The 27,411-nt window shown below is 41.0% G+C and overlaps 1 protein-coding gene across 1 annotated transcript in view; it reads right to left on the reverse strand.

Annotated features, from left to right (window-relative positions):
• The window catches only part of LOC124554726 (inositol 1,4,5-trisphosphate receptor), a 348,395-nt gene that overhangs the window by 163,581 nt on the left and 157,403 nt on the right, over positions 1–27,411 (reverse strand). Inside the window, exons 19-20 of the mRNA XM_047128370.1 lie at positions 6,983–7,149; positions 88–253 (exon numbers count right to left, since the gene is read on the reverse strand). Of these exons, the coding sequence (XP_046984326.1) occupies positions 88–253; positions 6,983–7,149 (333 nt within the window). The remainder of the gene's footprint in view (positions 1–87; positions 254–6,982; positions 7,150–27,411) is intronic.

Here is a 27,411-nt window from a genome sequence, read left to right on the forward strand (position 1 = left end):
ATCACATTGATTACAAGCACCAGTGTATTGGAAATTCACATGAGGAACAAGAAATCATAAGGCCTATCCTCAATTTATGATTCATACCTGCTTGAAAGCCTGTAGGACTTCTTGTCTTTGGCTGAAATGGCGAAACAGCAAATGCAAGGCACCTGACACAAGTGGAGGGTAGTCGTGCATTGTAAGATGTAGCAGAACCCTCAAAAATGTTTTACCTCCATCACCATCCAAATCCAAGGCAGCACAGTCCTCACTATTAAACAGAATGAAAATTGCACTGCTTATACTTCCACATACTCCACCACAAACTAAATAAATAAAGGAGAACTATATGTGGTTTAAAACATACATCATTGCAAACAAATTATAAAATATCTCTAACAGTCCAACTGAGTGGTATTATGAGCGTAATGTTATCTGTGACAAAAGAAAATAATTAAAAAAATCACTTTCACATCACAACACATTTCACACTATAATTTTTTGTCCCTGGAAAAACTTACACTAATGATCTGCAATGGTTATTACTAGTATCTTACGCTCTTTCTGAATCCAACATCTAACTCATTATGGAGGGATGCTAACTCAGTTTTTCAGCAAGCAAATGGGAAGCCATGGTGCACAAAATGTAAACCAAACTTCTTTGTCAAGGTCTCAGTATCAGCTGACAGCATGTGTAGTGTGAGCAGTGAGTGGCAATGAGAAATGAATGAACAGTGCAATACTAGCTTTTTATGTTACGAAATACATTCTTTGCAAGAATTTATAAACAAAGCAGTATTGTAAACTAGAGGTGAACCTAAGGAGTAAACAAAGCAGTATTGTAAACTAGAGGTGAACCTAAGGAGACTACAATGATTTTCACAGACTGGTCTTGTATTTGGGAGGAAGGAGGCTCTAAAACCCATCCAGCCATCCCGATTTAGATTGTAGTGAAATCATCAAGTTACTTCAAGCAAATGTCAGGTTGGATCATACTATAAAACCATGACTAATTACCTGTCCCATCCATGTTAAACTAGATAAGTAAGTATATAAATGTCTGTACATATGAATTACATTTTTTGTTCTTAAAACTGTAATACCACAAACCATCCAATATCTTTGTAAGAGTTATCAACGGATGAATAAGATGACACTGATACTGATACTACTACTACTACTACTACTACTACTACAATTCTTACTGCTGCTGCTGCTTCTGCTGCTGGTGGTGGTGTTGTAACAAACCATTGTTCTTGGAAGGGACTTTTAATAGTGTCATTAAATTTTCCATACGTAGTATGTTTTATTGACACATTCATACAAGATTCCTGCTGAGTAGGCATGTTATCAAGTCATAATTTCTTGTGTGCTGAGATAAACACTGAATGTCACTGACTTCTTGTTACAACAAACAGAAAATAACTAACAGATGAATGTAATGCATTTTAGAACATTTATTCTTGTTACTTCACAGACTTCTTTGGAGCACTCACACATCTACACACTGAGCATGAGAGCAGGTTCCAGAAAATATTATGGATTTGTGCTTATTATTTATTCCATAAAATTACACATCCCAATAATTTTTATGCTAGTAATGAGTGAATAAATTGAGGCAACTGTAATTTGACAAAATGAATATGACAAACTAGTGACATGGTGATAAATGGAACGAATGAATTACAATATGTATTTTTAAATGCTTTGATGAAGTTCTCCATTTCTTTCTCTTCCAAGTGACTTTTCATCGGGGCATACTGTTTCAAAACAGCGTCCAAAACCTGAGACAAATACCTTTACCATCACATAAAATTGCTGTTCTTCAATGCTTCCTCTACTGATTAAATAATAAAACCAGCACGCATAGGGACATAGTACACTGAAATTACAATTCTCCATTGTATTCTTTCCTCATTTAAACTGCATGACCCTTCTCAAATTCATATTTTATGTATGCATTGTCTAACGTTCTTGCATTATTTTATTTCTACAGAATAATTTCTTCAATACTTATAATGTAAATTTCCCAGATCTGATAATGAGCTTCTTGTTATTTTATTTTCTACTGCCCCTAATTAGTTTTGTCTTTCTATCCTTTATCTCCCCATCGAATTCTCCTTTAAACAGCCCACCTGTTTTTCTCGATGTTATTTATTTAAAGACTGAAGAAAAGTAAATGTCAATTTTGTGTGTTTTGTACAACAAAATTCTATCATTCATGGTTCCACAGATTTATTACTATCTCCTAACTGGAAGCAAACACGCGGGGTGACTCTGCGCTTCCAAATAATATTCTAGGGAACAGTAAAGATGTGAAACTGACAGTGAGATCATCTGAATATGTGCCCACGCCATCATCGGTGTCTTCGCCGACCACACACAGTACCTAATTCTGCTCACATCTTTGAGAGACTTATACCAGCTACCATGAGACACTGCAGTAGACATCTCACCGCATGCCACTGGGCAGCGCCACCAAACTCGCATCAACTCTTCGTCTGCAAGTGTGATTGGACTATGCGCCTTTTTAAGCCATCACGCGCAGTGCTCTGCCTCAGAATATCTTCAGGTTGCTCTCAGATTATGCCGATCTTAGCTATTGCTACTCTGAACGCTAGTGAATATTGTAATCCAGTACTAGTGGAATAGAGAGGGACTGCATACACGCTCAAGGATAAAAGGTTATGCATGCTTAATACTGTATACATTGTAAGTTGATATTTTTATGTCTTAATCATTCTATAGTGTTACATGTGTTACATGTGTTCTAGAGCATTCTTCCAGCTTGTTATATTAACGGACACAACAAATATCGTCTGAGAATGAAGTCATTAGTCATTACTGGGATTGTATGTGTCGGTGGAGCGTCACGGCAGCAGATGATTTACTAAATTCATAAAAAGTACACATTTTGCATATAAATGAGATAAGGGAAGTAACAACACCTTCCCATACTAGCATTTGGAAGTGATACGATGGAACAATACAGTTTGGTGCACGATATTAACACGTAGAGAGAAAACTTGGGGGAGCACGAACCCCATCACGAACTGGCCGGAAACATCTTCAGAGACACTGACCGCACTCACTGACGTCATTAGCTAAAGGAATGGAACATTACACGTGCACAATAAATACAATGACCACTGGCAAAAATGAAGCAAAAGTGGTCTATATTATAATGTCTTGTCATGCGCAGTTGCGTATTAGCATCCTCCAGCTATTTGTCAAAATTTACAAAGTAAACATCGATATGCGCTAGATGACAGTACTGTTTTCAACTAATCTGATGGCATTACAGAAAAGTTCATCATTCGGTTTGTCCCTACAAGGGGCATTCAATATGAAATGCAACACTTTTTTTTTCTGAAAGCAGGTTGATTTTATTCAGGATTCCAATACACCATATTATTCCCCACTCTTTTGGCTATAAAACCCCGTTTTTCAACATAATCTCCATATAATGTGATGGTATTATGCACCTCACTAGGAGGGCCCATATGCCCGCACAGTAACAATTTACTGGTCGACATTGGAGTCGACGCCTTGCTGCGTCAATAATCTCCCCGTCACCCACATACCGCTTCTCGCAGAGCGCACCCTTCATCGGGTCTAACAGATAGAAGTCAGAAGAAATGAGATCGGAGCTGTAGGGTGGACGAGGAAGAACAATTCGAGGAAGTCCTGTGCGCTCCTCTCGCGTGCGCAGACTGATGCGAGGCCTTATATTGTCGTGGGGAAGGAGTACTTCGTTTGCATTTTTGTGGCAATAAACACAGTAAAGTCATTATTTCAATTTCCTGTGGTCAGCACAATACATTTCAGAGTTCACTGTTGGACAATGAGGGAGTACACCAAACAAAATGACCCCTTCAGAGTCCCAGAATACCACGACCATGACTTTACCGGCCGAGGGTGCAGCTTTGAACATTTTCTTCAGAGGTGGGTCGGTGTGGCACCACTCCACGGATTGTCGTGTCGTTTCCGATTCGAATCGATGAACCCACATGTCATCACCTGTGACAATGTTCGACAAAAAATTGTCACAATCAGCCTCGTACTGCACAAGCAATTGCGTTGCTCTTTAGGGTCTTCTGCTAGGTGGTGAGGAACGCAGCGGGCACACACCTCTGAGTACCTCAACTAGTGGACGACTGTGTCAGCACTACCAAAAGAAGACATTCAGCTGTACAGTGAGGCGTTTGATTGTGATCAGTCAATCACCTCAAATGAGAGTGTCTGTACGTTCCAAAATTGCAGGAATTATAGCTGCACGCAGCCGACCAGCACGTGGGAGATCGGACAGGTTTGCACGACCTCGTTGCGACGGTGACAGATGCCTCGCCCCACTCCTACGAATATCTGCGGTTCTCCACTTTTCGGCAAAAGAAACTCAATTTCATCTCTGCTCGGAACACACCTCCGTTGCAGACACCATTTTGAAGGCTATGTATAGTGCCGCCACCTATCGGAACTATTTTCCTCGACGTCCCACGACATACTCTGAATTTTTTTCAACTGAAACTGGCCGAGAAAAAATGTGTTGTATTACTTACTGAATGCCCAGAGTATATGTGAAAAGGTTCCGATTGTTTACCGTGTAACAAATACTCATTTCTTTACACAATATCATTGGTGAAAACCAATGTATATTATTAGGTATGTGGAATACTGTGACTTCTTATGCTGCATTCTGCATGGTGTGAGTATGTTTTTAAGTGTGGGCAGTAACTGAAGGTAAAATATTTTTTGAAGTTAAACCCCAATGACGAAAGGGCTATTCTATAAAAAAACCAGTTATTATTTTGGCACAAAAGAGTTGAAGAATAGGCAAAGCATATAATACGTTGGCAATATGTCAACACTGCAGAATATAAATGAAAATACTGGCTGATAAATATGTACAAACATTTACTTTCCTTCAAAATAACCACATTTATCCTCCAATAAAATTCGTGCTATTTTGCAGAAAATTGCTGCTTCTGACTGCTAGTGTGTTCAGTGTGTTAAGTTCCCCTTTTCACACACTGGGGCCTCAGACAAAAAAAGAGTCAGAAGTGAAGGGCTGTTTAAGTTTTATATACCGCTACCACTGACATCATTAGAGACGGAGGACAAACACAAAATTGAGGAAGATTTGAGAAGGAAATCAGCTGTAGCCCGGCATTCACCTGACATTATTTAGGGCAGGGCCGACCGTGGCATGCCGACCTTCACATGTACGGTACGTGCCAGCTACGGGTGGGCCGAGCCTGGTCTTTCACTCAGCTTCGGTCAGACTTTCTCGAAAGCACCCAGAGCGGCACGACATTTCATTTAGCATCGTGGTGTGACATTTTTCGGTTGGCACAAATCTCTTGTTTGGAAGAATCATGCTGTCAGCACTGTTTAACCTCCACTGTTTGTTCGTCATTTTGAGGACGTTCGATGGTCCAGTACTTGTTTGCACAAAGGAGGCAGTCTAGTGATCTATTGTCAGAATCCTTCAAAATGAATGGGAATGATGGGAGAAGGATCAGAATTCTCAATTCACATAAGATTTAGCATAAGAATTTAAAGATTTAGTTGACAATGACAGAGCAGAAAATTTCAAAGATCGACAAATGGGATTCACTGTTTTGTACATAAAAAAGCACTTTGTACTAAATCTTCAGGCCTGAAGCATGTGAAGAAATTTTTGGTAGTACGAATAGTAAAATTTCGCAAGTCATATGCATTAGTCCATTGTCAGTTGCAACAGTTTTCAAGGGAATTGAAAGAAGAGTATAGAGACTTTATATGTCACTATAAAGTACATATGTTAAGCCAAGGGGCATGCCTGGAATGACTTTTCCATTTAAAACTTGCTACTGTTGAATTTATGAAGGAAAAAGAAGTGCAGGAACAGAAATTAAAACTTCCAGAATTGAGTGAAGACTTCGTATTTTAAGTGGACTTGGCTCCACACTGCCCATAGTAAGACATTGCAAGGTAATGTCTTTCTGATTTGATGGGGGCACAGTAAACAGAAAATAGCATTGTAGAAGGGACACATTCAGACAAAGATAGCACAGTTCCCTCCGCTCACTGGCATTAAAAAAAGTTAGAAGTTTGAAGAATTCATTATGGCCTGGAAAGAATAACAAGGATAGTTTTATAATGATTTTGAGGATATCGTCAATTTTACATATGTTTCTGAGCCATTTTTGAGGCTGTTTGCCATTGCAGTTGAAAGCCCCCCCTGTGCGCGTGCAGATGTAGCTGACTGACTGCACAGTAATTCCAGTTATGACAAATCTACATTGCTTTCTACAGGCAGAGTTTCCATGTCCTCATAATGAGGTTACAAAAGTGCTACAATATTTCAATCAACATATTGTGTGAAAGACCTTTTTTGTGTTATGAAGCTAAATGAGTCACGATTAAGTGGCAGCTAGAGTATAAAACTCTGTGAAATTGTCTGCACCTGTCTGTATGCTGGCAGTTTGTACCAGATAAAAATTATATTAGTTTTCAGCATGGCAAAAATAATTAAATAATACTGAAAATTTGTTTTGTTTATGACTTATGTTGTTCAGAAATGTGAAATATAAAATCAGGTCTTAAGCAGTGCAACAGCACTGCTGTTTGATTGCAGTGTATTTGCAGTTTTCCCCTCTTCCCTCATTTCACATTCTGGCAGCGTGGCGCGGTGGTGGGGGAAGAGTGAAGCTAGGCTGAGTACTTTGGCACACATTCCTGGGTACGGGCTACGAGCGAAATTCTTGGCTGCCCCTGATTTAGGGAAACCATGAAAAACATGACTCTGGATAGCTGGGTGGAGATTTCAATTCCACTCCTCTTGGAAATTAGTACAGTTACTTCATTACTGCACCACCTCAACTAATGTGGCCAAAAATGGATTATTCCATTCATTTGCTCTACACTACACAAGTTTTTGATATTGGTCTTAATGTCAGTTGATGTAGTTTAATTGAGTCTTAAACATTATTCAGGCTACCAAAACAGAGTTACATACCTGCTGCCAAAGATTCCTTCAGCTTGCATTCCTATTCTCTCCAAATCAATGCTTTTTTGTCCAATGGGCATGTTAGTGTCAGGTGACCGTTCAGTTTCATCAAACTCCCTTTTAAAAATTGAGAGTAAACAACTGATGCGATAATCTAATCTCACATCCAGAATGAACTGAAAATAAGAAATTAACCATAATCACACGTGTACAACAACAAGTTTAGATTTACAAGCAAACTTTTCAAACAAAAAAGAATGAAACACACTGCACAATAAACCTACATGCCATGTGACAAATTATAATTAGATGATCACTGTGCTACAAAATAGATTAACTACAGGGGTGCGTCCTCAATCATGGAAATAGAAGCTCACTGTTCAAAAATCGTGAACGTGTGCCTCCCCACTCCCCACCCCTGCTCCCCCTCTCCAGTGCACCCCCCCCCCCCCCACACACACACACACAATGATGATGATGATGATGATAATTATAACAACAACAATTACTTTGCAAATGCCCTTTGCACTTCACTGCCAAGATATGACATACACCTGGTTCTTAACATGGTTTAAATTGATTCTTTTGGTATATACACTGCTCTGCAAATCTTCAGGATGAGACAAAGTAACATAATATATTAACTACTTGGTGGAAATGAGTGAAAATGCAGGAGCATTTGCCAGAGGTCTCCCAGTCATGCACAGAAACTTGGACTTAACACAGCTTGAGATCAGCATGACTATAGCACCAAATGGGGCTGGCCCCACGACACAAAGCAGTTGAAGGAACGGGAAAACACTGTGTGTCAATCAGCAAGCAGTTACTGTGCACTGTGGTGGTGTTTTTCATTACAACATGGCCCAGAGACAACATTTGGATGACTTCAAATTGAAAAGAATCGTCGGGAAACTAGTAGAAGAGTGAAGTGTGATGAGTTTAGCCTGGGAGTCTGGTATTGCTACCAGCATGTTTCACATGCAAGCAAAGAGAGAGGGGCATTCCGAACCACAGGCACTGTTTCCCAAAGGAGAGATGGTGATTGACCATGGTCAACTATAGCATGAGATGACTGTTACATTGTACATCAGGAAAGACAGGACCCATGTCAAACAGCAGGTACAATTTCAACAACATTTAATAGGACAGCAAGTTACACAATCTCACACTCCACAGCCATATAACAACTGCATGAGGGTGGTCCCTTTGGCCACTGACCAGTACAGTGTAATTCATCGACAAACACACAAGGGTAGCACTGTTGCGATGGTGAGCCAAGAGTATAGGGACTGAACTAATGAGAAGTGTGGTCGCATTCTCTTCTCGGATGAGAGCAGATTCAGTCTGGGTAGTGATACTGGATGTACTCTCATACAGCAAGAGGTGGGAAAACGTAATGCACCCACGAACACTGTCAAACACAAATGTTTTGGTGGTCCAAGTATTACAGTGTGGATAGGCATAAAATTACATGGATGTACTGACCTCCAACGCTCTGAACATGGTACACTGACTGGTTAATGTCACAGTGACACTGTATTCCTTCTCCACATGTGACTTTTCGGGGGTGCATTCAGTCCTGACTTCACTTTTATGGATGACAACAGGCAACTGCATTGAACAGCACAGGTGGAGCAGCTCTTGGAATGAGAGGATATTCAGTGAATGGCCTGGCCTCTCTGTTCCCCAAATTTAAACTCTATCAAGCAAGTGTGGGGTACAGTGGAGAGACACTTTGCATCATGTCCCCATCCACCAACGACCGTCCACCTGTTGTCATCCACGCTGGTGGAGGAATGGAATGCCCTACCACAACAACTCATCACCAACCTTATGGACTGCATGAGAACACATTACAGAGCATGCATTGCTGTCCACAGTGATCGTACACCCTATTATGAACCATGTCCTGACTTTTGTAAGGTCCATGAAACCACCATAAACTGTGGTGACTTCAGTTTAATTACTGTCTTAGAATAAAAGTGTCATTTCCGCTTTTCTCAAAGTGCATTTCTTCTAGTTACCTTCAGTACCCTACTGAAGCAGTTCTTTTTATTTATTGTCCAAGTTTTATCGAGCTGCATTACTTGGCAGTGACACTGTTGTGACAGTGCCATGACATTTAAGAGTGCCGCCACGTCAGTACGCGCAAACGGCGATAGAGGCGCTCCGCAACTCGGCTGAGCGCGGGAGCGCCACCTAGCTACGAACGGCGCTGGCCGCATGTCACGGCACGGCAGTCGAATGACTGATACGGAATTGGTAGCATGTAACCAGCTATTGTTTCTACGTTTGTATATCCACGCAATTTATTAGTGATTAAAGGTTATAACACTTTTTGGCGACGAGGTCGGATATTTTTGTTCCTTCGTTGTGGATTTGTGTGTTTGTGTTGAGGCAGACATGGAACAGCTTATGCAAGCGCTCATTGAACAGCAAACACAGCCGACAGCTGCTATTCAGGCGTTGTCGACGTCACTTACTCATCGTCTGTCTTCCTCTTCTCTGCCTCCGTTCCCTCCTTACGACGGGGCTGCTGAAGACTGGGAGGATTATGAGAAGCGTTTGCGGCAACACTTCTTGGCTTTCGGCATTGCAGACGCTCCTATGTGTAAGTCGTTATTTCTATCTTGGATTTCCCCACGGATCTATCAGCTGCTATCTCAGTTAGCCCCGCTGCGGGAACCTGCCTCTCTGTCCTTCCAAGAAATGTGTGACTTATTGTCTAACTATTACCGAAAAAACACCCACGTCGTTGCCGCCCGCGTGGCGTTCTACCGGTGTCGTAAACAGCCCCATCAATCTTACCGGGCTTGGGCGGCGGAACTACACGGTCTGAGTAGGAAATGTCAGTTTGTCACGGACACTCATCATGAGTCTTATGCTGATTCAATGGTTAGGGATGCTATTCTACGGCTTGCTCCTGATAAAGAAGTTCGGCAACGTGCCTTACAACTGCCCAACCCATCGCTGTTGGAAATTCTAAGCATCGCTCAATCTTTTGAAGTGTCTCACGCTGCTGGTGCGCAAATAGACTCATGGTGTGATGTAGGCGCTATACAGACCACTTTCGACACAGACAATTTGCCTGTTTCCCAGGGGACCGACGATGTGGCGGCGGTTCACTCACGTCAACAACGTCACGTTGGGCCGCCACGCTCGCAGCGAAAACAGCAACCACAGAAGCAGGTTCGTTCCGCACTTTCTTCTTGTCCACGTTGTTTCATACAGCATGACAGGGCCGCGTGTCCAAAACGTTGGGCCATGTGTAATTCATGTAAGAAAAAAGGCCTCATTGCTTCTGTGTGTCAGTCCCCTAAAGTTCCTGTCGACGAGGACGAGGCATCGGACATGGATGTTAACTGTGTGGTTTCTCAAACAAATAAGTTGTTTGTTACTGTTCGTGTTCTGGATAAAGACATTCACATGTAAGTGGACACTGGCTCTGCAGTAACTCTCATTAATTCTCGCACGTATTTGGAGTTGGGCTCCCCTCCCTTGTCTCCAGTTAAGCGAAATCTGAGAACTTATAATAAACAGAAAATTCCTATCGTTGCCCAGTTTGATGCTTCCACTGCCTACAAGTCTGTTGTTCGGCCCCTCACATATTATGTGGTGGATCATGCGGGCACTGAAAACCTGTTCGGGTATGATGCTTTCCAGTTGTTTGGGTTCTCCATTGATGATGATGTGTACCTCATATCTGAGGATATTCCGTATCAACAGCTGGATGGATTGTGTTCTGAATTCTCGTCCGTGTTCTCTGCTGGTCTGGGTCGTGCCAAGGATTTTGAAGCCCACATTACTCTTAAACCTACAGCTCGCCCTAAGTTTTTCCGGGCACGCCCTATTCCTGTGGCGTTGCGTGCACCTGTCAACGCTGAGATAGACAGGTTAACAGCTTCAGGGATTCTCCTTCCTGTTACCTCCAGCGAATGGGCATCGCCAATCGTGGTGGTTTCTAAACCAAAGGGGAGTCTGTGATTGTGTGGTGATTTTAAAGCCATTGTCAACGCTCAGAGCCTCATTGACACTTATCCTCTTCCCCATCCTGAGGAGTTATTTACCAAGCTCGCTGGGGGCCAGTTCTTTTCCAAACTTGACTTATCGGAGGCGTACCATCAGTTGCCGTTGGATGCGTCTTCCAAGGAATTTCTCGTCATCAACACTCCTTGTGGGTTGTATCAGTACCAGCGGTTACCGTTTGGCGTCGCTAGCGCGCCGGCCATTTTTCAGCGGTTTTTGGAACACCTCACGGCTTCCGTTCCCGGCTGCATAAACTATCTGGAGGACATTGTTGTCACGGGGGCCTCCACTGAGGAGCACCTTCGCAATTTGCGTTCACTGTTTCGGGTTCTGCATTCGGCTGGGTTGAAGTGCAATCTGGACAAGTCACAGTTCTTCCGACCCTCCATTGTGTATCTTGGTTTCCACTTGTCCCGTGAGGGTATACGTCCTCTACGTCAGCATGTTGCGGGCATTACTGCTCTACCCCGGCCGTCTACGGTAAAAGAACTTCAGGCGTTTCTAGGCAAGATTGCTTATTATCACAAATTCATTCCATCTGCGGCGGCGGTGGCTCATCCTCTGCATCAGCGGTTACGCAAAAATGTTCCTTTCTGTTGGTTCGACGAGTGTGAGCAGGCTTTTGTCCGCCTGAAGGCTCATTTGCAGTCAGCGCCTTGCCTTGCCACATTCTGTCCGGGTCAGCACTTGGTTCTGGCAACTGACGCGTCCCAGTATGGCCTAGGGGCTGTTCTCGCCCATCGGTATGAGGATGGGTCAGAACGACCCATCGGCTATGCTTCCAAGACCCTCAACGATGCGCAACGGCGTTATTCTCAAATCGAAAAGGAGGCGCTCGCTATCATTTATACTCTAAAAAAGTTCAGCGTTTTTTTGTATGGTTCTAAGTTTCACCTCATCACCGACCACAAGCCGCTGGTCTCTCTGCTCAGCCCATCGGCGTCGCTTCCGGATAAGGCAGCTCACCGCCTGCAACGTTGGGCCTTGTACTTGTCTCGTTTTCACTATGAGATTCGCTATCGCCCCACGGCCCAGCATGCCAACGCTGACGCGTTGTCGCGTTTGCCGATGGGCCCCGACCCGGTTTTCGATCGAGATGAACTACTCTGTTTCCACATTGATGAGGCAGAACGGCGTGCAGTCGAGGGTTTTCCGCTTACAGGTTCGCAGGTCGCGTTGGCTACTGCGCGGGACCCGGTCCTGCGTCAGGTGATCGGTTTTATTCAACGGGGTTGGCCGGACAGGACCAAGGGCCGCGCATCAGATCCCCTTCGCAACTACCATGCCTTGTGCCTTCGTCTGTCTGTTCGTGATGGTGTTGTTGTTCTGGCCACGGGTGGCGCAGCTCCACGGGTCGTGGTGCCAGCCTCTCTTCGCGTAGATGTTGTTCTCAAACTGTTGCATGAAGGCCATTGGGGGATTTCTCGGACTAAGTCCCTGGCCCGCAGGCACGTTTATTGGCCCGGTATTGATTCGGACATCGCCCACATGGTCGCTGCGTGTGGTCAGTGTGCTCAACAACTGGCTGCACCCTGTACAATGGCCTCTCGGTGGCCTGACCTGGCGCAGCCATGGGAACGGGTGCACACTGACTTTGCCGGCCCCTTCCTCGGCACTTATTGGCTGCTGTTGATTGATGCCTTCTCGAAGTTTCCATTTGTTGTTCGATGTCCGTCGCCTACCACTGCGGTGATGACACTGGCTTTGTCCAAAATCTTTGCGCAAGAAGGTCTTCCATCCACGATCATCATGGACAATGGCCCTCAGTTCTCTTCGCAGGCCTTCCGTGATTTTTGTACTGGACACGGGATTCATCATGTTACAGCACCGCCCATCTACCCGCAATCAAATGGGGAGGCCGAGCGCCTTTTCCGCACTTTCAAAAGCCAGATGAAAAAATTCCTTAGTGATTTTTCCACAGGTGACGCTCTGTTGCATTTTCTGAGTTCTTATCGCTTCACGCCTCTGGGTGATCGCAGCCCTGCTGAACTCTTGCATGGCCGCCAACCGCGCACTCTACTGCACCTGCTTCACCGTGTCAGGCCTTGTACTGTGTCCCCTCGTGCGGGAAAATACTCGGTGGGCGCCGACATGTGGGCACGAGGGTATGGATCTCGCCCTAAATGGATTCCAGGGGTGGTCAAGGCTTTGTGAAATACGTACGGACGACGGCATGGTTGTTCGCCATTACGACCAGATGCACCCACGAGTGGTGGCCACGCAGGTGCCACCGCCCCTTCCTTCGCCTCCACCAGCCCGAGAAGCCAGTCCTGTCGCTGCTGCCGATCTCCCGTTCGTGTTGCTGCAGCCGACGTCGCTACCGCTTCCGAGTCCGCCGGAACCGGCCCCAGTCGCGACGCCGCCTTCTCCGGGACCCATCTCGCAGGAGCACACCCCCAGGTCCACGACACCTATGGATGCTGCTCCGGAGTTTTCACCCATCATCTCGTCCAGGAGGCACGTTCCACGCACGGGCTTCCGTCCTGGACATTTTCGACCGTACTCTCGTGTTTCTCCGCGGGAACTTCTTGGGGCCTCCCAAGAGGCCATGGATGTCTCCGCACTGTCCGTGTCTCCAAGGAAGTGAGTGTTTTTTTTTTCAAGGCGGGAAAAGTGTTGTGACAGTGCCACGACATTTAAGAGTGCCGCCACGTCAGTACACACAAACGGCGATAGAGGCGCTCCGCAACTCGGCTGAGCGCGGGAGCGCCACCTAGCTACGAACGGCGCCGGCCGCATGTCACGGCACGGCAGTCGAATGACCGATACGGAATTGGTAGCATGCAACCAGCTATTGTTTCTACGTTTGTATATCCACACAATTTATTAGTGATTAAAGGTTATAACAGACACATTATGCAAAATTTACCCTCGTCCGTAAGTCTTGCACAGCAGTATAGAATGACAAAGTTCCAATATCTTTCACCGCGGCTAGCAGTTTCCATGATAAATATGGAAGGAAACAACTGGTTGAACAAGGTTATTGAGCAATGACATACTCTTTATCAATTACCAAAGCAATAATTTGAAGTTGAAAACAATACCAATAAATTGGAAACTATAATACATCGGTCTCTGATTATCATATGCACTGTTAACAAAGTAGTTCGTCAAGTAATGAAGGTGCTGAATTAATTTTTTTTTTTTTTTTTTTCATTCTCATTTTACTTGTCAGTACATTCATGCCGGAAAATGATTCCAAACCTAAAATGTAAAGTGTTGGGTTGCACAGTTGTAAGAAGTATGTGCATACATTTTTTGTGGCTTTCTGCTTTATATTTAAAAGTGACAGAAGGTGATGACCATGCAAATGCCACCATCACACAGAAGCAATATTGTCTGGCAGAACCATTCACAACAAACATCATTCTTCATTTCTCCATTCTATTTTGTCCGTATAAATAAAATCAAAAGAAAACTGAATTCAGTGTACCTCTTGATGGTTCTCCGTTCATCATTTCTCTATTTGGAATGACTGCAATGGTGTTTTCAAAGATAAAAATCGTCTGGTCTCAATCAGCTGCTAATAGAAGGAAACCGAAAATAGTATACTCTTCCCAATACAGGACAGTCTGTGATGAAATTCATAATGCTTTCTACTGTCATATAGCGAATTTTCATCCAGCTGTGGGAGATGGAAACCACATTGATTAAAAATGTACTACAACATATAGAGTAAAACTAAACTCTGGTCCATCATCTCAACTGAACGGCCTTGCGCTCTATGCACCTTTCAGTCAGTGATGGACTTTTTGTTAGGTTCTTCTGGAAGTATGTTTCTGGGGTTATGCACATTCTCTCCAGGGCATATTTATGCCATTTCCTGGCATCTCCCCAAACAGGTGAAAATCACATGAGAGCGAGTCAGATGATTATCCACTGGAGTGACTATTATTATGTCTACCAATTAGGAAGCCTATTAGCCACAGTCTGAAACCTTGACATGAAGCCCTAAGGATTGTGGCCAAGGCGTAGCATGAGATTCAGGCTAATATTCACACAATATGGGAGTTTAGGTTACTTAATGAGACATCTTTCCCAGCTTAAGGTACCTGCAGACAATGCAGCATAGTATGGCTTGCAAAGTTCCACAGCCACCTCTAATTCAGGTAATGTAATGAATCTGTTAGCCAAAAAATATCTTTCTACTTGGTTTATGTTGATTGACATTGTAACAGTGAGCTTCTGCCTAGAACTCGTTTTCATTTGCTAGAACTCATTTTCGTCTCAGTACACATGCAGCCACCTTGCCAACCTGCCACTCACAAGGAGAGGACCCAGGTAGTGGGGTCGAGTTTTTGAAACCATATATGCGGTGATATAGCTTAGGGTCCCAGGTATTTCACCCACCAGCCATTCATCCTAGTGGGCCCTTGTTTGTGAGTAATCAACAAAAAATAAATTCATAATTCTGAATGTATGTTCTAGAGCCTTAAAGTCAATGGATGTTTGTGTAGTGGTGCCACTGTGTAGTGGTTAGTATACAAGCACGGCACGCAGAAAATCATAGGTTTGAACCTACTTAGATGCTTCAATTTGTTTTGTTTTTAATTAGTTATTGAAATGACTTTGATCATTATTTTTATTCAATATTGGTTTAAACACAGTTTTTTTTTTTTAATTTCTATCCATTTGTCATGTCATTTTAATCATCTAATTAAGTTTTACATAAACTTTTTTTTTTCATTTGGAAACTTTGTGCATGTAATTTTAATTATTTTTTATATTAATTTTGATTTAATATCATCTGTTTGATCATCCATGTTACTGCATTCACTATTTCGATTCATCATTTTGTGGCAATATTTATAATTATTATTATTATTATTATTATTATTATTTTATTATATTTATTTATAAATATTTTCAAATAATTTCACTCCATTTATTCCTATGATCAGCCCCATTGTCTGGGGGCATAGTATTAACATAGCAAGTCATGAAGAAAAATTATGTACATGCCTCACAAGCAATTTGCAGCTAACAGACTACTGTTTATGGACAAAAGCCTTAATGTTGTCTAGTTTACATTGAATAACAGTGGTATAAATTATCCAAAGCAGAACATGAAAGAAGGCATTACTACCATAATAGAGGTTTTACATCTGCAACTACATCTACATCTACACGGATATTCTGCAAATCACACTTAAGTGCATGGCAGAGGGTTCAACAAACCACCTTCACAATAATTCTCTATTATTCCAGTCTCTAAAAGTGCGTGGATTGAACAAACACCTATACCTTTCCGTGTGAGCTCTGATTTCCCTCATTTTATTATGATGATCATTTCTCCCTATATACAAGCACTTAAGCCCGGACAAATGAAACGTTTTCTTAAAAGCAAATTTATTAAAACAAAATATAAATGAATATGAAAATCCTTTTACATGTAAGTAGTGGTATCTTTCAAGAGTAATATAACTCAATGTAACCCCTTTCAGCCACAATGACCTCCTCCAATCTTGTCCTGAAGTCACTTTTTAAAACAACGTTGTCCATATTCAAGAATGCGGCTTCAATAGCGGTGTGTAGAAATGTAACATTAGGGTGCCTCACTCTTTGGACTACGCTTCAAATATAGTAATTGAGGCGGTTCAAAATCCAGGCTATTCGGGGGGCCAGAACTCCTTTGACTAGAACACATCAACGTTATCCGAGGGCCAGTTTTGGACTAAATGGCTCATATGAGGTCCTCCTCTGCCATCTGACACATTGTTCGCTCGCTGACATACTTACATTTATTTCCTCAGCAATTGCCCTAGATCATCTGAAATCAGGGCCTGAGCCTTTTCTATGACTGCCGCAGTTCGTGACATGCATTTCCTCGAATGAGGTTACCTGGCCGGGTTAGCAGAACCTTCCCCAGACTTCTCCGAAGCATTATACTTGGTCACAATATCATAAACAGTCGATCTCAGGTACCTGAAGGAACTATTTTAGTAGGCAAACACCAGTGTGAAGACTTTCGATAACTGTGGCTCTTGTCCGTGACATCTTGGCCATTTTGAAGTTCTGACTGTTTACTAGATGCCTATGGCTTTCAAGAATGCCAATCGCGACCTCCAGTGAAACTATGATATAGCAGGAAATGCAAATTCAAATTTGTCAGATTTAAGCACTGTAAACTGTAGGTTGGCATCAGCAAAATATTTTCGCATTCGGAGGAGAAAGTAAGCGATGGAAAGATTCCACCACAAGGAAAAATACCTATGTTTTAATTATGTCCACCCCAAATCCTGTATCATGTCAGTGACACAATAACCCCTATTTTGCGATAATACAAAACACACTGCCTTTTTTTTTTAACTTTCTCAGTGTGCTCCATTAATCCCATCTGGTAAGGATCCCAAACCACACACCAGTGCTCCAAAAGACGATGAACAAGGGTAGTGTAGGCAGTCTCTTTATTACATCTGTTACATTTTCATCTACATCTACGTGATTACTCTGCTATTCACAATAAAGTGCCTGGCAGAGGGTTCAATGAACCACCTTCAAGCTGTCTCTCTACTGTTCCTCTCTTTAACGGTGCACAGGAAAAACTAGTACTTAAATTTTTCTGTTCAAGCCCTGATTTCTCTTATTTTCTTGTGATGATCATTTCTCTCGTGCCAATAGACTGTTTTCACAATCGGAGGAGGAGAAAACTGGTGACTGAAATTTAATGAGAAGATCCCATCGCAACAAAAAACAGCTTTGTTTTAATGATTGCTACTCCAGTTCATGTATTATTTCTGTGGCACTCTCTCACCTATTTCGTGATAATACAAAACGAGCTGCCCTTCTTTGAACTTTTTCGATGTCCCCGTCAGTCCCACCTGATATGGATCCCACACCACACAGCATTACTCCAGAATAGTGCAGAGAAGCATGGTGTAAGCAATCTCTTTAGTAGACCTGTTGCACCTTTTAAATGTTCTGCCAATGAATCGCAGTCTTTGATTTGCTCTACCCACAACTTTATCTATGTGCTCATTCCAATTTAGGTTATTTGTAATTGTAATCCGTAAGTATTTAGTTGAATTTATAGCCTTCAGGTTTGTGTGACTTATCGCGTAATCAAAATTTAGCAGATTTTTTTTTTGTACTCAAGTGAATAACTTCACACTTTTCTTTATTCAGGGTCCATTGCTACTTTTTGCACCATACAGATATCTTATCTATATCATTTTGCAATTCGTTTTTGTTGTCTAATGACTTTACAAGACAATAAATGACAGCATCATCTGCAAACAATCTAAGAGGGCTACTCAGATTGTCTCCTATTTCGTTAATGTAGATCAGGAATAATAGAGGGCCTATAACAGTTCCTTGGGGAATGCTGAACATTAATTTTGTTTTACTCAATAACTTTCCATCTGTCACTAGGAACTGTGACCTTTGTGACAGGAAATCAAGAATCCAGTTGCACAACTGAGGCGATATTCCACAGGCACACAGTTTGGTTAGAAGACGCTTGTGAGGCACGTTGTCGAAAGCCTTCTGTAAATCTAAAACTCTGAATCCGTGCTTACTGTGTGTCAATAAATCATTTTCTTAAAGGTAATTCATAATGTTTGAACACTGTATATGTTCCAAAACCCTACTGTGAGTCGATGTTAGCGATATAGACCTGTAATTAAGTGGATTACTCCTATTACCCTTTTTGGGTATTGGTGTGACATGAGCAGTTTTTCAGTCTGTAGGTGCAGATCTTTCTGTGAAAGAGCGGTTTTATATACTTGCTAAATATGGAGCTATTGTATCGGCATACTCTGAAAGGAACCTGAATGGTGTAAAATCTGGACCGGAGGCCTTGCCTTTATTAAGTGATTTAAGCTGCTTTGCTACACCGAGGAGTTTCTGAATTTTCTGTCAAAAAAATGCAGTGTTTGCTTTGCCTTTCCCACAAAATTTTCTGTGTGTTCTTTCCAATTCAAGTTTTTGTAATTGTAATTCCTAAGTATTTCGTTGAATTTGCAGCCTTTACATTTGACTGATTTTTCATGTAACTGAAGTTTAACATATTTCTTTCAGCACTCATGTGGATGACCTCACACTTTTCAATTTCCGCACCATACACATACCGTTTCTAAATCATTTTGCAGTTTGCTTTGATCTTCTGACGACTTAATTAGACAATAAATCACAGCATCATCTGCAAGCAACCTAAGATCACAGCTCAGATTGTCTACTAAATCATTTATATGGATAAGGAACAGCAGAGAGCCTATAACACTACCTTGGAGAACGCCAGAAATCACTTCTGTTTTACTCAATGACTTTCCATCAATTACTACGAACTGTGACCTCTCTGATAGGAAATTGTGAATCCAGATGATACGATGTCCATACGCACATATATTCACTACAAGCCGCTTGTGTGGTACAGAGTCAAAAGCCTTCTGGAAATCTAGAAATACAGAATCAATTTGAAACCCCTTATCAACAGCTCTCAACACTTCGTGTGCGTAAAGAGCTAGTTGTGTTTCACAAGAACAATGTTTTCTTAATCCGTGTTGACTGTGTGTCAATAGACCATTCTCTTCGAGGTAATTCATAATCTTTGAACACAATATTCATTCCATAATCCTTAGTTGCTCTAGGAGATGAAAAGAAGTCACATTCTTGACTACCACAAGAAACATTGCATGCAAAATTAACATGATAACGGTCAAACCTGTACTGAATAAAATAATGCATCCATTACAAAACTGACATTGTCTAACACATTTTTAAACTAAGTTCCTCTACATTCTATGCTAGGCTGTGCTACACTACCACTAGCTTAACCACACTAATGTTGAATACCACAAGAAATATTGTATGTAAAATTAACATGGTAACTGTTTGAATCTTTACTGAATAAAATAAAGTAGTGCATCCACTACAAAACTGACATTATCTAACATATTTTTAAACCAAATTACTCTATATTCTATCCTAGACCATGTTACACTATAACTATCTAAAGTACACTAATGCATAAATATATTTTATGTTAACTTTTTACCAACAGTAACTTCTAATGCTACTTATTTACATTATATTCAATTAATTCTATGTACAGTAAATTGTACATAAATCTACTTACTGCAAACATTGGCTAAGACCATTCTAATAACCATGAATCAAAGAAATCTGTACGAAGTATTTAATCTTCCTGGGAGATTAAAACTGTGAGAGGCAAAGGTCCCAGATTTGAGTTCTAGTCTGGCACACAGATTTAACTAAATGGAAGAGGAAGAAAAATAGTATGAGAACATGGACTGAAGGAAAAGAATGAAAGAGGAAGTCACCTGGTAGAATTTTGGAGCTAGCATAAACCAGTAATTGTTAACATTTGGTTTAAGAATTGTGGAAGAAAATTCTGTATGTGGAAGAGATCTGGAAATTCCAGGAGTTTTCAGATAGATTAGATAATGACAAGACAGAGATTCTGAAAACAGATTTTAAGATGAAAAACATATCTAGGGACAGATGTGGTCTTTGATCATGATCTACTGGTTATGAACTGCAGACTACAACTGAAGAACTTGCAGAAAGGTAAGAAATCAAGTATTTGAGATCTGGAAAAATTTAAAGAAGCTAAGTTTGCTGAAATTTTCAAGGGGAGCATTAAGCAACAACTGACTAGAAGACAGGAAAGGCATACAAAAGAAGACAGATGGGTAGGTATGAGAGATAAAATAGTGAAGACAGCAGGAGATCAAATTTGCAGAAAGACAAGGCCTAGTAGAGATCCTTGGATAACACATGGGATATTGGATCTAAAAGATGAAACGAGAAAATATTAAAATACAGCAAATGAAGGAATACAGACGTCTAAAAAATAAGACTGACAGAAAGTGCAAAATGGAAAAGCAACAATGGCTAGAGGAGACATTCAGTGCTGTAGAAGCACGCATGACAGCAGGAAAGATAAATGCCACCTGTAGGAAAGTTAGGAAAGAGGCCTTTGAAGTAAAGATAAGTGCCTGTATGAGTATTAAGACCTCAGATGGCAAATAAGTACTCAGCCAGAAAGGAAAGGCTGAAAGGTTGAAGGAATATATACAGAGACTACATGAGGAAAACAAACTTCAAGACATTATTACAGAAAGGGAATAGTAAGCAAATGAGGACGAGATAGGGAAGATATAATACTGCAAGATGAATCTGACAGAACACAGAAAGACGTAAGTTGAAACAAGGTCCCTGGCGTAGATGACATTCTTTTACAATTACTGAGACCCTTGGGAGAACGTGTTATGACAAAATCAATCCAATTGATGTGTAAGATAAATAAGACTGGCAAAATATCCCCAGACACCAAAGCAAATTTCATTATAACAATTCCAAATAATGCAGACACTGACAGGTGTGAATATTACAGAGCCACCAATTTACTAAGTCATTGTTGGGAAATACTGATACAAATTAATTATTCACAAAAGAATGGAAATACTAGCAGAAGCTGACCTTGGGGAAGGTCAGTTTGTGTTACACAGAAATGCAGGAATGCATGAGATAGAACTCATACTATGACTTATCTCAGAAAATAGAGTGAAGAAAAGCAAATCTATATTCATAGCATTTGTAGATTCAGAGGAAGTTTTGACAGTGTTGACTGGAATACAGTCTTTGAAATTCTGAAGGGAACAGGTATAAAATACAGGGAGTGAGCTTTTACAGAAATCATACTGCAGTTATAAGAATTGAAGAACATGAAACAGAAAGCACTATTCTGAGAATGGAGTGAGACTGGGCTGTTGCCTATCCCCAATGTTATTCAATCTGCACACTGAGCAAGCAGCAAAGAAATGAAGGTGGAAGAAAGTTACTCTGAGAATGTAGAATTGAAATGCAATGAAGGGCTGTGAGGAGTCAGGGGAAGTACTGATGTAAATACTGAACTAAATATACAAGTCGAATCCAGAATTTGTAAATGTATCTGAGATTAGATCCAGTGAAAGAAGGAGGGTATCTATAAAAACCATTAATTCCACAAGCTAGCAAGTTTGCGTTCTCTTTTGTGTATGTATGTCAATGACTCAGCTTCTGCTATTCAGTGAGTGGTCTCCCTTACTCCTAAAGTATTTACCTTCTGCCAGAACTTTCCTTACTATATAAAATTATTTAACCGAATTATAAGAAATATTTTAAGTTGGATGAGGCAGTGCTTGTTCAGTGAGTAGTGTCATAGCTTCGGATGGACTGTTATAATATGGTGATGGGAGCACACAAGCAGGAAAGTAAAGTTTTTGTTAATTTATCATGGACTATTTGAAGCACTGCATAAAAAGCATATTGTGTGTACAAGTTTGCATACTGTAAGTGGAGTCTGAGCACAGGAACACAATAATCTAAAATTCATATTTAAAAAGGAGTAATATTCTTTTGAACCCTCTGTCCTGTAATCTGTACATACTCAGCAAATATAGGCACTTGAGCTAATGGCATGTTTTCATCTTCTCTTTTTTGTTCTACTGGTTTAATCTCTTCCACTATTCTGCATGTTTAATTGGGTAATGGAAAGATTAAGTGCAACATACAGTGAAGTTGAGTGAGAGTGGATTACTTTAAAATAACAAGTATGCTAAGTTTTTCTTCCACCAGTGTGATAGGAGGATCCTACTTTGAATTGTTCTGGTGATAATTTCACTCAATGGCACATTGTGCATCTGTATCCAAAACAAAACCGTCTCTGTTTTTAATCCTTGTCAAGTCAAATAGAGTTTTATTTGAATTCATGTGGTTTTAAACATGACCTGTTTGGAAAACCCAGTTTGTTAATGTGATGCTTCTGGGTTTTAGCTGAGCCGATCAGCCTGGATGTGGTTTTTAGGCAGTTCCCCCACATCCATCTAGGTAAATACCCAGCTTCCACCCTCAGATATGCAATAAGCAAACATTTACAAAACACTCTCACACTTGAATATGAGATTTACTCTCCATGCAGACCAATAGGGTAGACAAATTCTGTCCAAGGGCGAGTGGCAGCATTATCAGGAAGGGTATCCAGCCACCGACTGTCACTAACATTGTCAACCACAAAGAAAAACAGAAAGAGGCAAAGAAGAAGAAGAAGTGGGTTTAAATAAGAGGATTTGGTCATGCAGCCTTAAAAGATACCAAGGACACCTTTTCCTTGTTATTTTTCTTGACAATACTGGCTTGAGTGTTTTACATCCAATATTTCCCTTCTTCTGTCTTGTGCAATGCTGGATCTTCACATTGTCATAATCTGATGATGCAAACTCTAAATTCATTTTGCATTACTTTTTGTTTTGCACAGACCACCATGGCCTTACTTCTTGCAACCAGTCGAAGTTTACAGTCCATTCTCGTGTGTATATATTGACAGTGACACTGCACTCTTGGCTTTCTCTTGGACTGAGATTCAGACCTTGTTGTTATCTATCATCGACATTCACCTAGCATAAAGAATTGCCTGTCTGCCTAAGGCGGTGCTGTCTTTGCTCATTGTTAAACCAACAGTAATGTTTTCAGTGAATGAACCAATATCATACATGGGCACCAAGAGTGTAATTCATATTCAACTGCTTGCCAATCGAACCTATAAACAGCGTTCGCCTGCACTAATGTGTATGTTATTCAGAGGATTAACTTTTGCTCATTGAAACTAATTTCAGATAGACTCATTCAGTTAGGTAGTAGTTAGGAAGTAAAAGAAGTTAAGAGGTGCTTAACTCACATCTGTGCCTGCTGAAGATACACAGAGATTTCACAATATTGTGTACATTGGATACGACTCCTAATAACATAAGTATTATAAATGACAGACTGATTATGTCAGGTAAGTATTCAGAATTTTGAAGGGTTTTTGCATCTTTAGTGGCAGTAAATTTAATATACATGTGCCACAGACAACTTTATTTGGTAGTTTTCTTGTAGCAATAGTCGATATGAGATGAAAGACATTGGATTCTTTCTCGAGTACATCACTGCAAGCTGTGTTATCCTCTTGTCAGTATATTTATGTCTGTGGCCTAGAATACAGCATGATTGTGTTAAATGCATTTTATGCTGGATATGTAAGGTGTTATTCATGATTATGATTGCCAGGTAAGCCCCCTTTACACCATAGCAAACACAAGCAGGCTTGCAACAGTGAATGAAAATTCTCTCTGGTATAAACGCAAGGTGTGCAGGTTCAAATGGCATTCTGTTACACACTGTGCACATTCACAGTTGGTTTTCTGTGTTCTGTTGATACTCAGAGTTTTAGGGAACTGCCAAAGGAAATTTTTGTCCTCTTTGCTCCATTACCAGCAGTACAGAAAGCTTTTGTCTACATTCTCGTCTACTTTTCTTGTTGTTGAGACGAGTTGTGTCAGCGGCGGAGTGCTCTGAGGAGAATGTAATGTGACCAACAGAAGAATATAGATATCAACAATGTAGAAGACTGATTGCTACTTACCATATAGAAGACACAGAAAGTTGCAGACAGGCACAATCAAAAGACAAGCACACCTCACACACACCCGAGATGCTGGAGTTGGCGGTTGTGTGTGCGTGAGGTGTGCGCGCTTGTGTGTGTGTGTGTGTGTGTGTGTGTGTGTGTGTGTGTGTGTCTCTCTTTTGCTGATGAAGTCTGGGGCCAAAAGCTTTGTGTAAGTGTCTTTTAATTGTGCCTGTCTGCAACTTGACACATCGTCTTTACGAGAAGTAGCAATCTGTCTTTTCCTACATTGTTGATATTCCGAACTGGAGTTTCCATTGTCTGAATATAGATATCATATGTGCTTCTGGGATCAAAGAAATCCACAGCACAAATGCTGAACGAAAATGAATATGGCTGGTACCAAAATTGCTTCACTTATAAAGAAAGTATTGATTGCACAAAAGTGAGCAGTAAGAATAATATATGGTGTTCACCCACAGACATCATATGTAGGTACCTCTTCTAGGAGATAGGGATTTTTAACTGCACCATCACAATACTTACACTCACTAATGAAATACATCATAATTAATCCACCATAATCTGAGGAGGACAGTGATGTCCATACCTACAACACTAGAGGGAAAAATGACTTATTACCCATTATTAAAACTGTCAGTGGCTCAGAAAGGAGTTCAAAAGGCAGTAACAATTTTTTTTTTTTTTTTTTTTTTTTAGCATTTTCCCAATGTCTGACAAGTAGCAAAGCAAGTTTTATTCTAACTTAAAATCCTTTCTGCTTGACAACTTCTTCTATTCTACTGATGACTTTCTGTTTCCCTTCCTTATTTTTAGCTGCGTGGAGTAGCCGCACAGTTAGAAGTGCCGTGTCACGGATTGCGTGGCCCCTCCCACTGGAGGTTCGAGACCTCCCTCAGGCATCGGTGTGTGTGTGTGTGTGTGTGTGTGTGTGTGTGTGTGTGTGTGTGTGTGTATTGTTCTTAGTGAAAGTTAGTTTTAGTTTATGTAGTGTGTAAGTCCAGGGTCTGATGACCTCAGCAGTTTGGTCCCTTAGGAATTCACACACATTTGAACATTTTTCCTTGTTTTTAAGTGTAGCTGCATGAGTAACACTAAAAATATTGTGTGTGTTCATTAACGTTAATGCTAACTGTGTATATAAATCCTGTAAACTGAGTTATTCCATATAATTTTGATAAAAGAATCATTTAAATGATCTATGGAACATGCAACTAACTAACTAATTAATTAATTAATTAATCAACCTGCCAAAGTACTCAAAGGTCCTACTTGGGCTGTGAGAAACACAGGAAATTCAGTAGGTGTTTGCATGATGTGGGGACAGAGTGAATAACCAAGAGCTTCATAACTATTTTTATTAAAAAGGAAAAGTATCATAAATTTCCTTGGAAGTCAACAAGTGTGAAATATTTATCTATTATGCCGATTAAAAATACACAGAAGACCTGCTAGTTCTTGCTGCATGTGTTCATGGTATCCGTAATTATATGCCAGCTGTATCACCATTATGTTAGAGATTTTTGATGATCATATGTAAATATGGTTTATTAGGAATCACATTATTTGCCGCCTCCTCTTTCTCTTCCTCTTCCTCTTCCTCTTCCTCTCCCTCTCCCCCCCCCCTCCCCCCGCCCCCACCACGCCTTTCTCCCCCTTTTGAGTTGTCAGTCTTTTGACTAGTTGGTGGGACCCACCACGAATTCCTGTCCTGTGCTAACCTCTTCATCTCAGGGTAGAACTTGCAACCTATGTCCTCAATTATTTGCTGGATGTATTCCAATCTCTGTCATCCTCTTTACCCTCTACAGCTCCATCTAGTAGCATAGAAGTTATTCCAACTTTCTTCTTCAAATTAAGGCTTATGTTTCATACTAGCAGCCTTCTCTTGGCCAGGAATGCCCTTTTTGCCATTGCTAGTCCCCCTTTGATGTCCTCCTTGCTCCGTCCTAGGTAGCAGAATTCCTTAACTTCATGTACTTTGTGATCATTAACCCTGATGTCAAGTTTCTTGTTGTTCTCATATCTGCTACCTCTCATTACTTTTATCTTCCTTCAATTTACTCTCAATCCATATTCTGTTGTCATTAGACTGTTCATTCCATTCAGCACATCATATAATTATTCTTCACTTTCACTGAGGATAGCAATGTCATCAGTGAATCGTATCACTGATATCTTTTCACCTTGAATTTTAATTTGACTCCTGAACTTTTCTTTTGTTTCCATTGTTGCTTCTTTGATGTATAGATGGAACAATAGGGATGAAAGACTACACCCAAGTCTTACACCCTTTATAATCTGAGCACTTCATTCTTGGTCTTCAACTATTATTATTCCCTCCTGGCTCTTGTACATGCTGTATATTATCTGTCTCTTCCTGTAGCTTACCCCATTTTCCTCAGAATTTCGAACATCTTGTACCATTTGACATTCTCAAACGCTTTTTCCAGGTCAACAAATCCTATGAACATGTCTTGATTTTTCTTTAGTCTTGCTTCAACCACAATATCAGAATTGCCTCTCTGATGCCTTTACGTTTCCTAAAGTCAAACCGATCATCATCTAACACATCCACCATTTTCCTTTCCATTCTTCTGTACATTATTCTTGGACGCATGAGCCATTAAGCTGATTGTGCGATAATTCTCTCCCTTGTCAGTTCTTGCAGTTTTTGGAATTGTGTGGATGATATTTTCCAAAAGTCAGATAGTATACTGCCAGACTCACACATTTTATACCAAAGTGAATAGTCGTTCTGTTGCCATTTCTTCCAATGATTCTAGAAATTCTGATAGAATGTTATCTATCCCTTCTGTCTTATTTAACCTTAAGTCTTCCAAAGCTCTTTTAAATTCTGATTCTAATGCTGGATCCCCTATCTCTTCCTGTTGACGTTTGTTTCTTCTTCTATCACATAAGACAAATCTTCCCCCTCATAGAGGCCTTCAATGTACTCTTTCCATCTACGCAATCCCTCCTCTGAAATTTCCAGTGGAATTCT

Source organism: Schistocerca americana, chromosome X, assembly GCF_021461395.2.
Source record: "Schistocerca americana isolate TAMUIC-IGC-003095 chromosome X, iqSchAmer2.1, whole genome shotgun sequence".
Taxonomy (NCBI): Eukaryota; Metazoa; Arthropoda; class Insecta; order Orthoptera; family Acrididae; genus Schistocerca; species Schistocerca americana.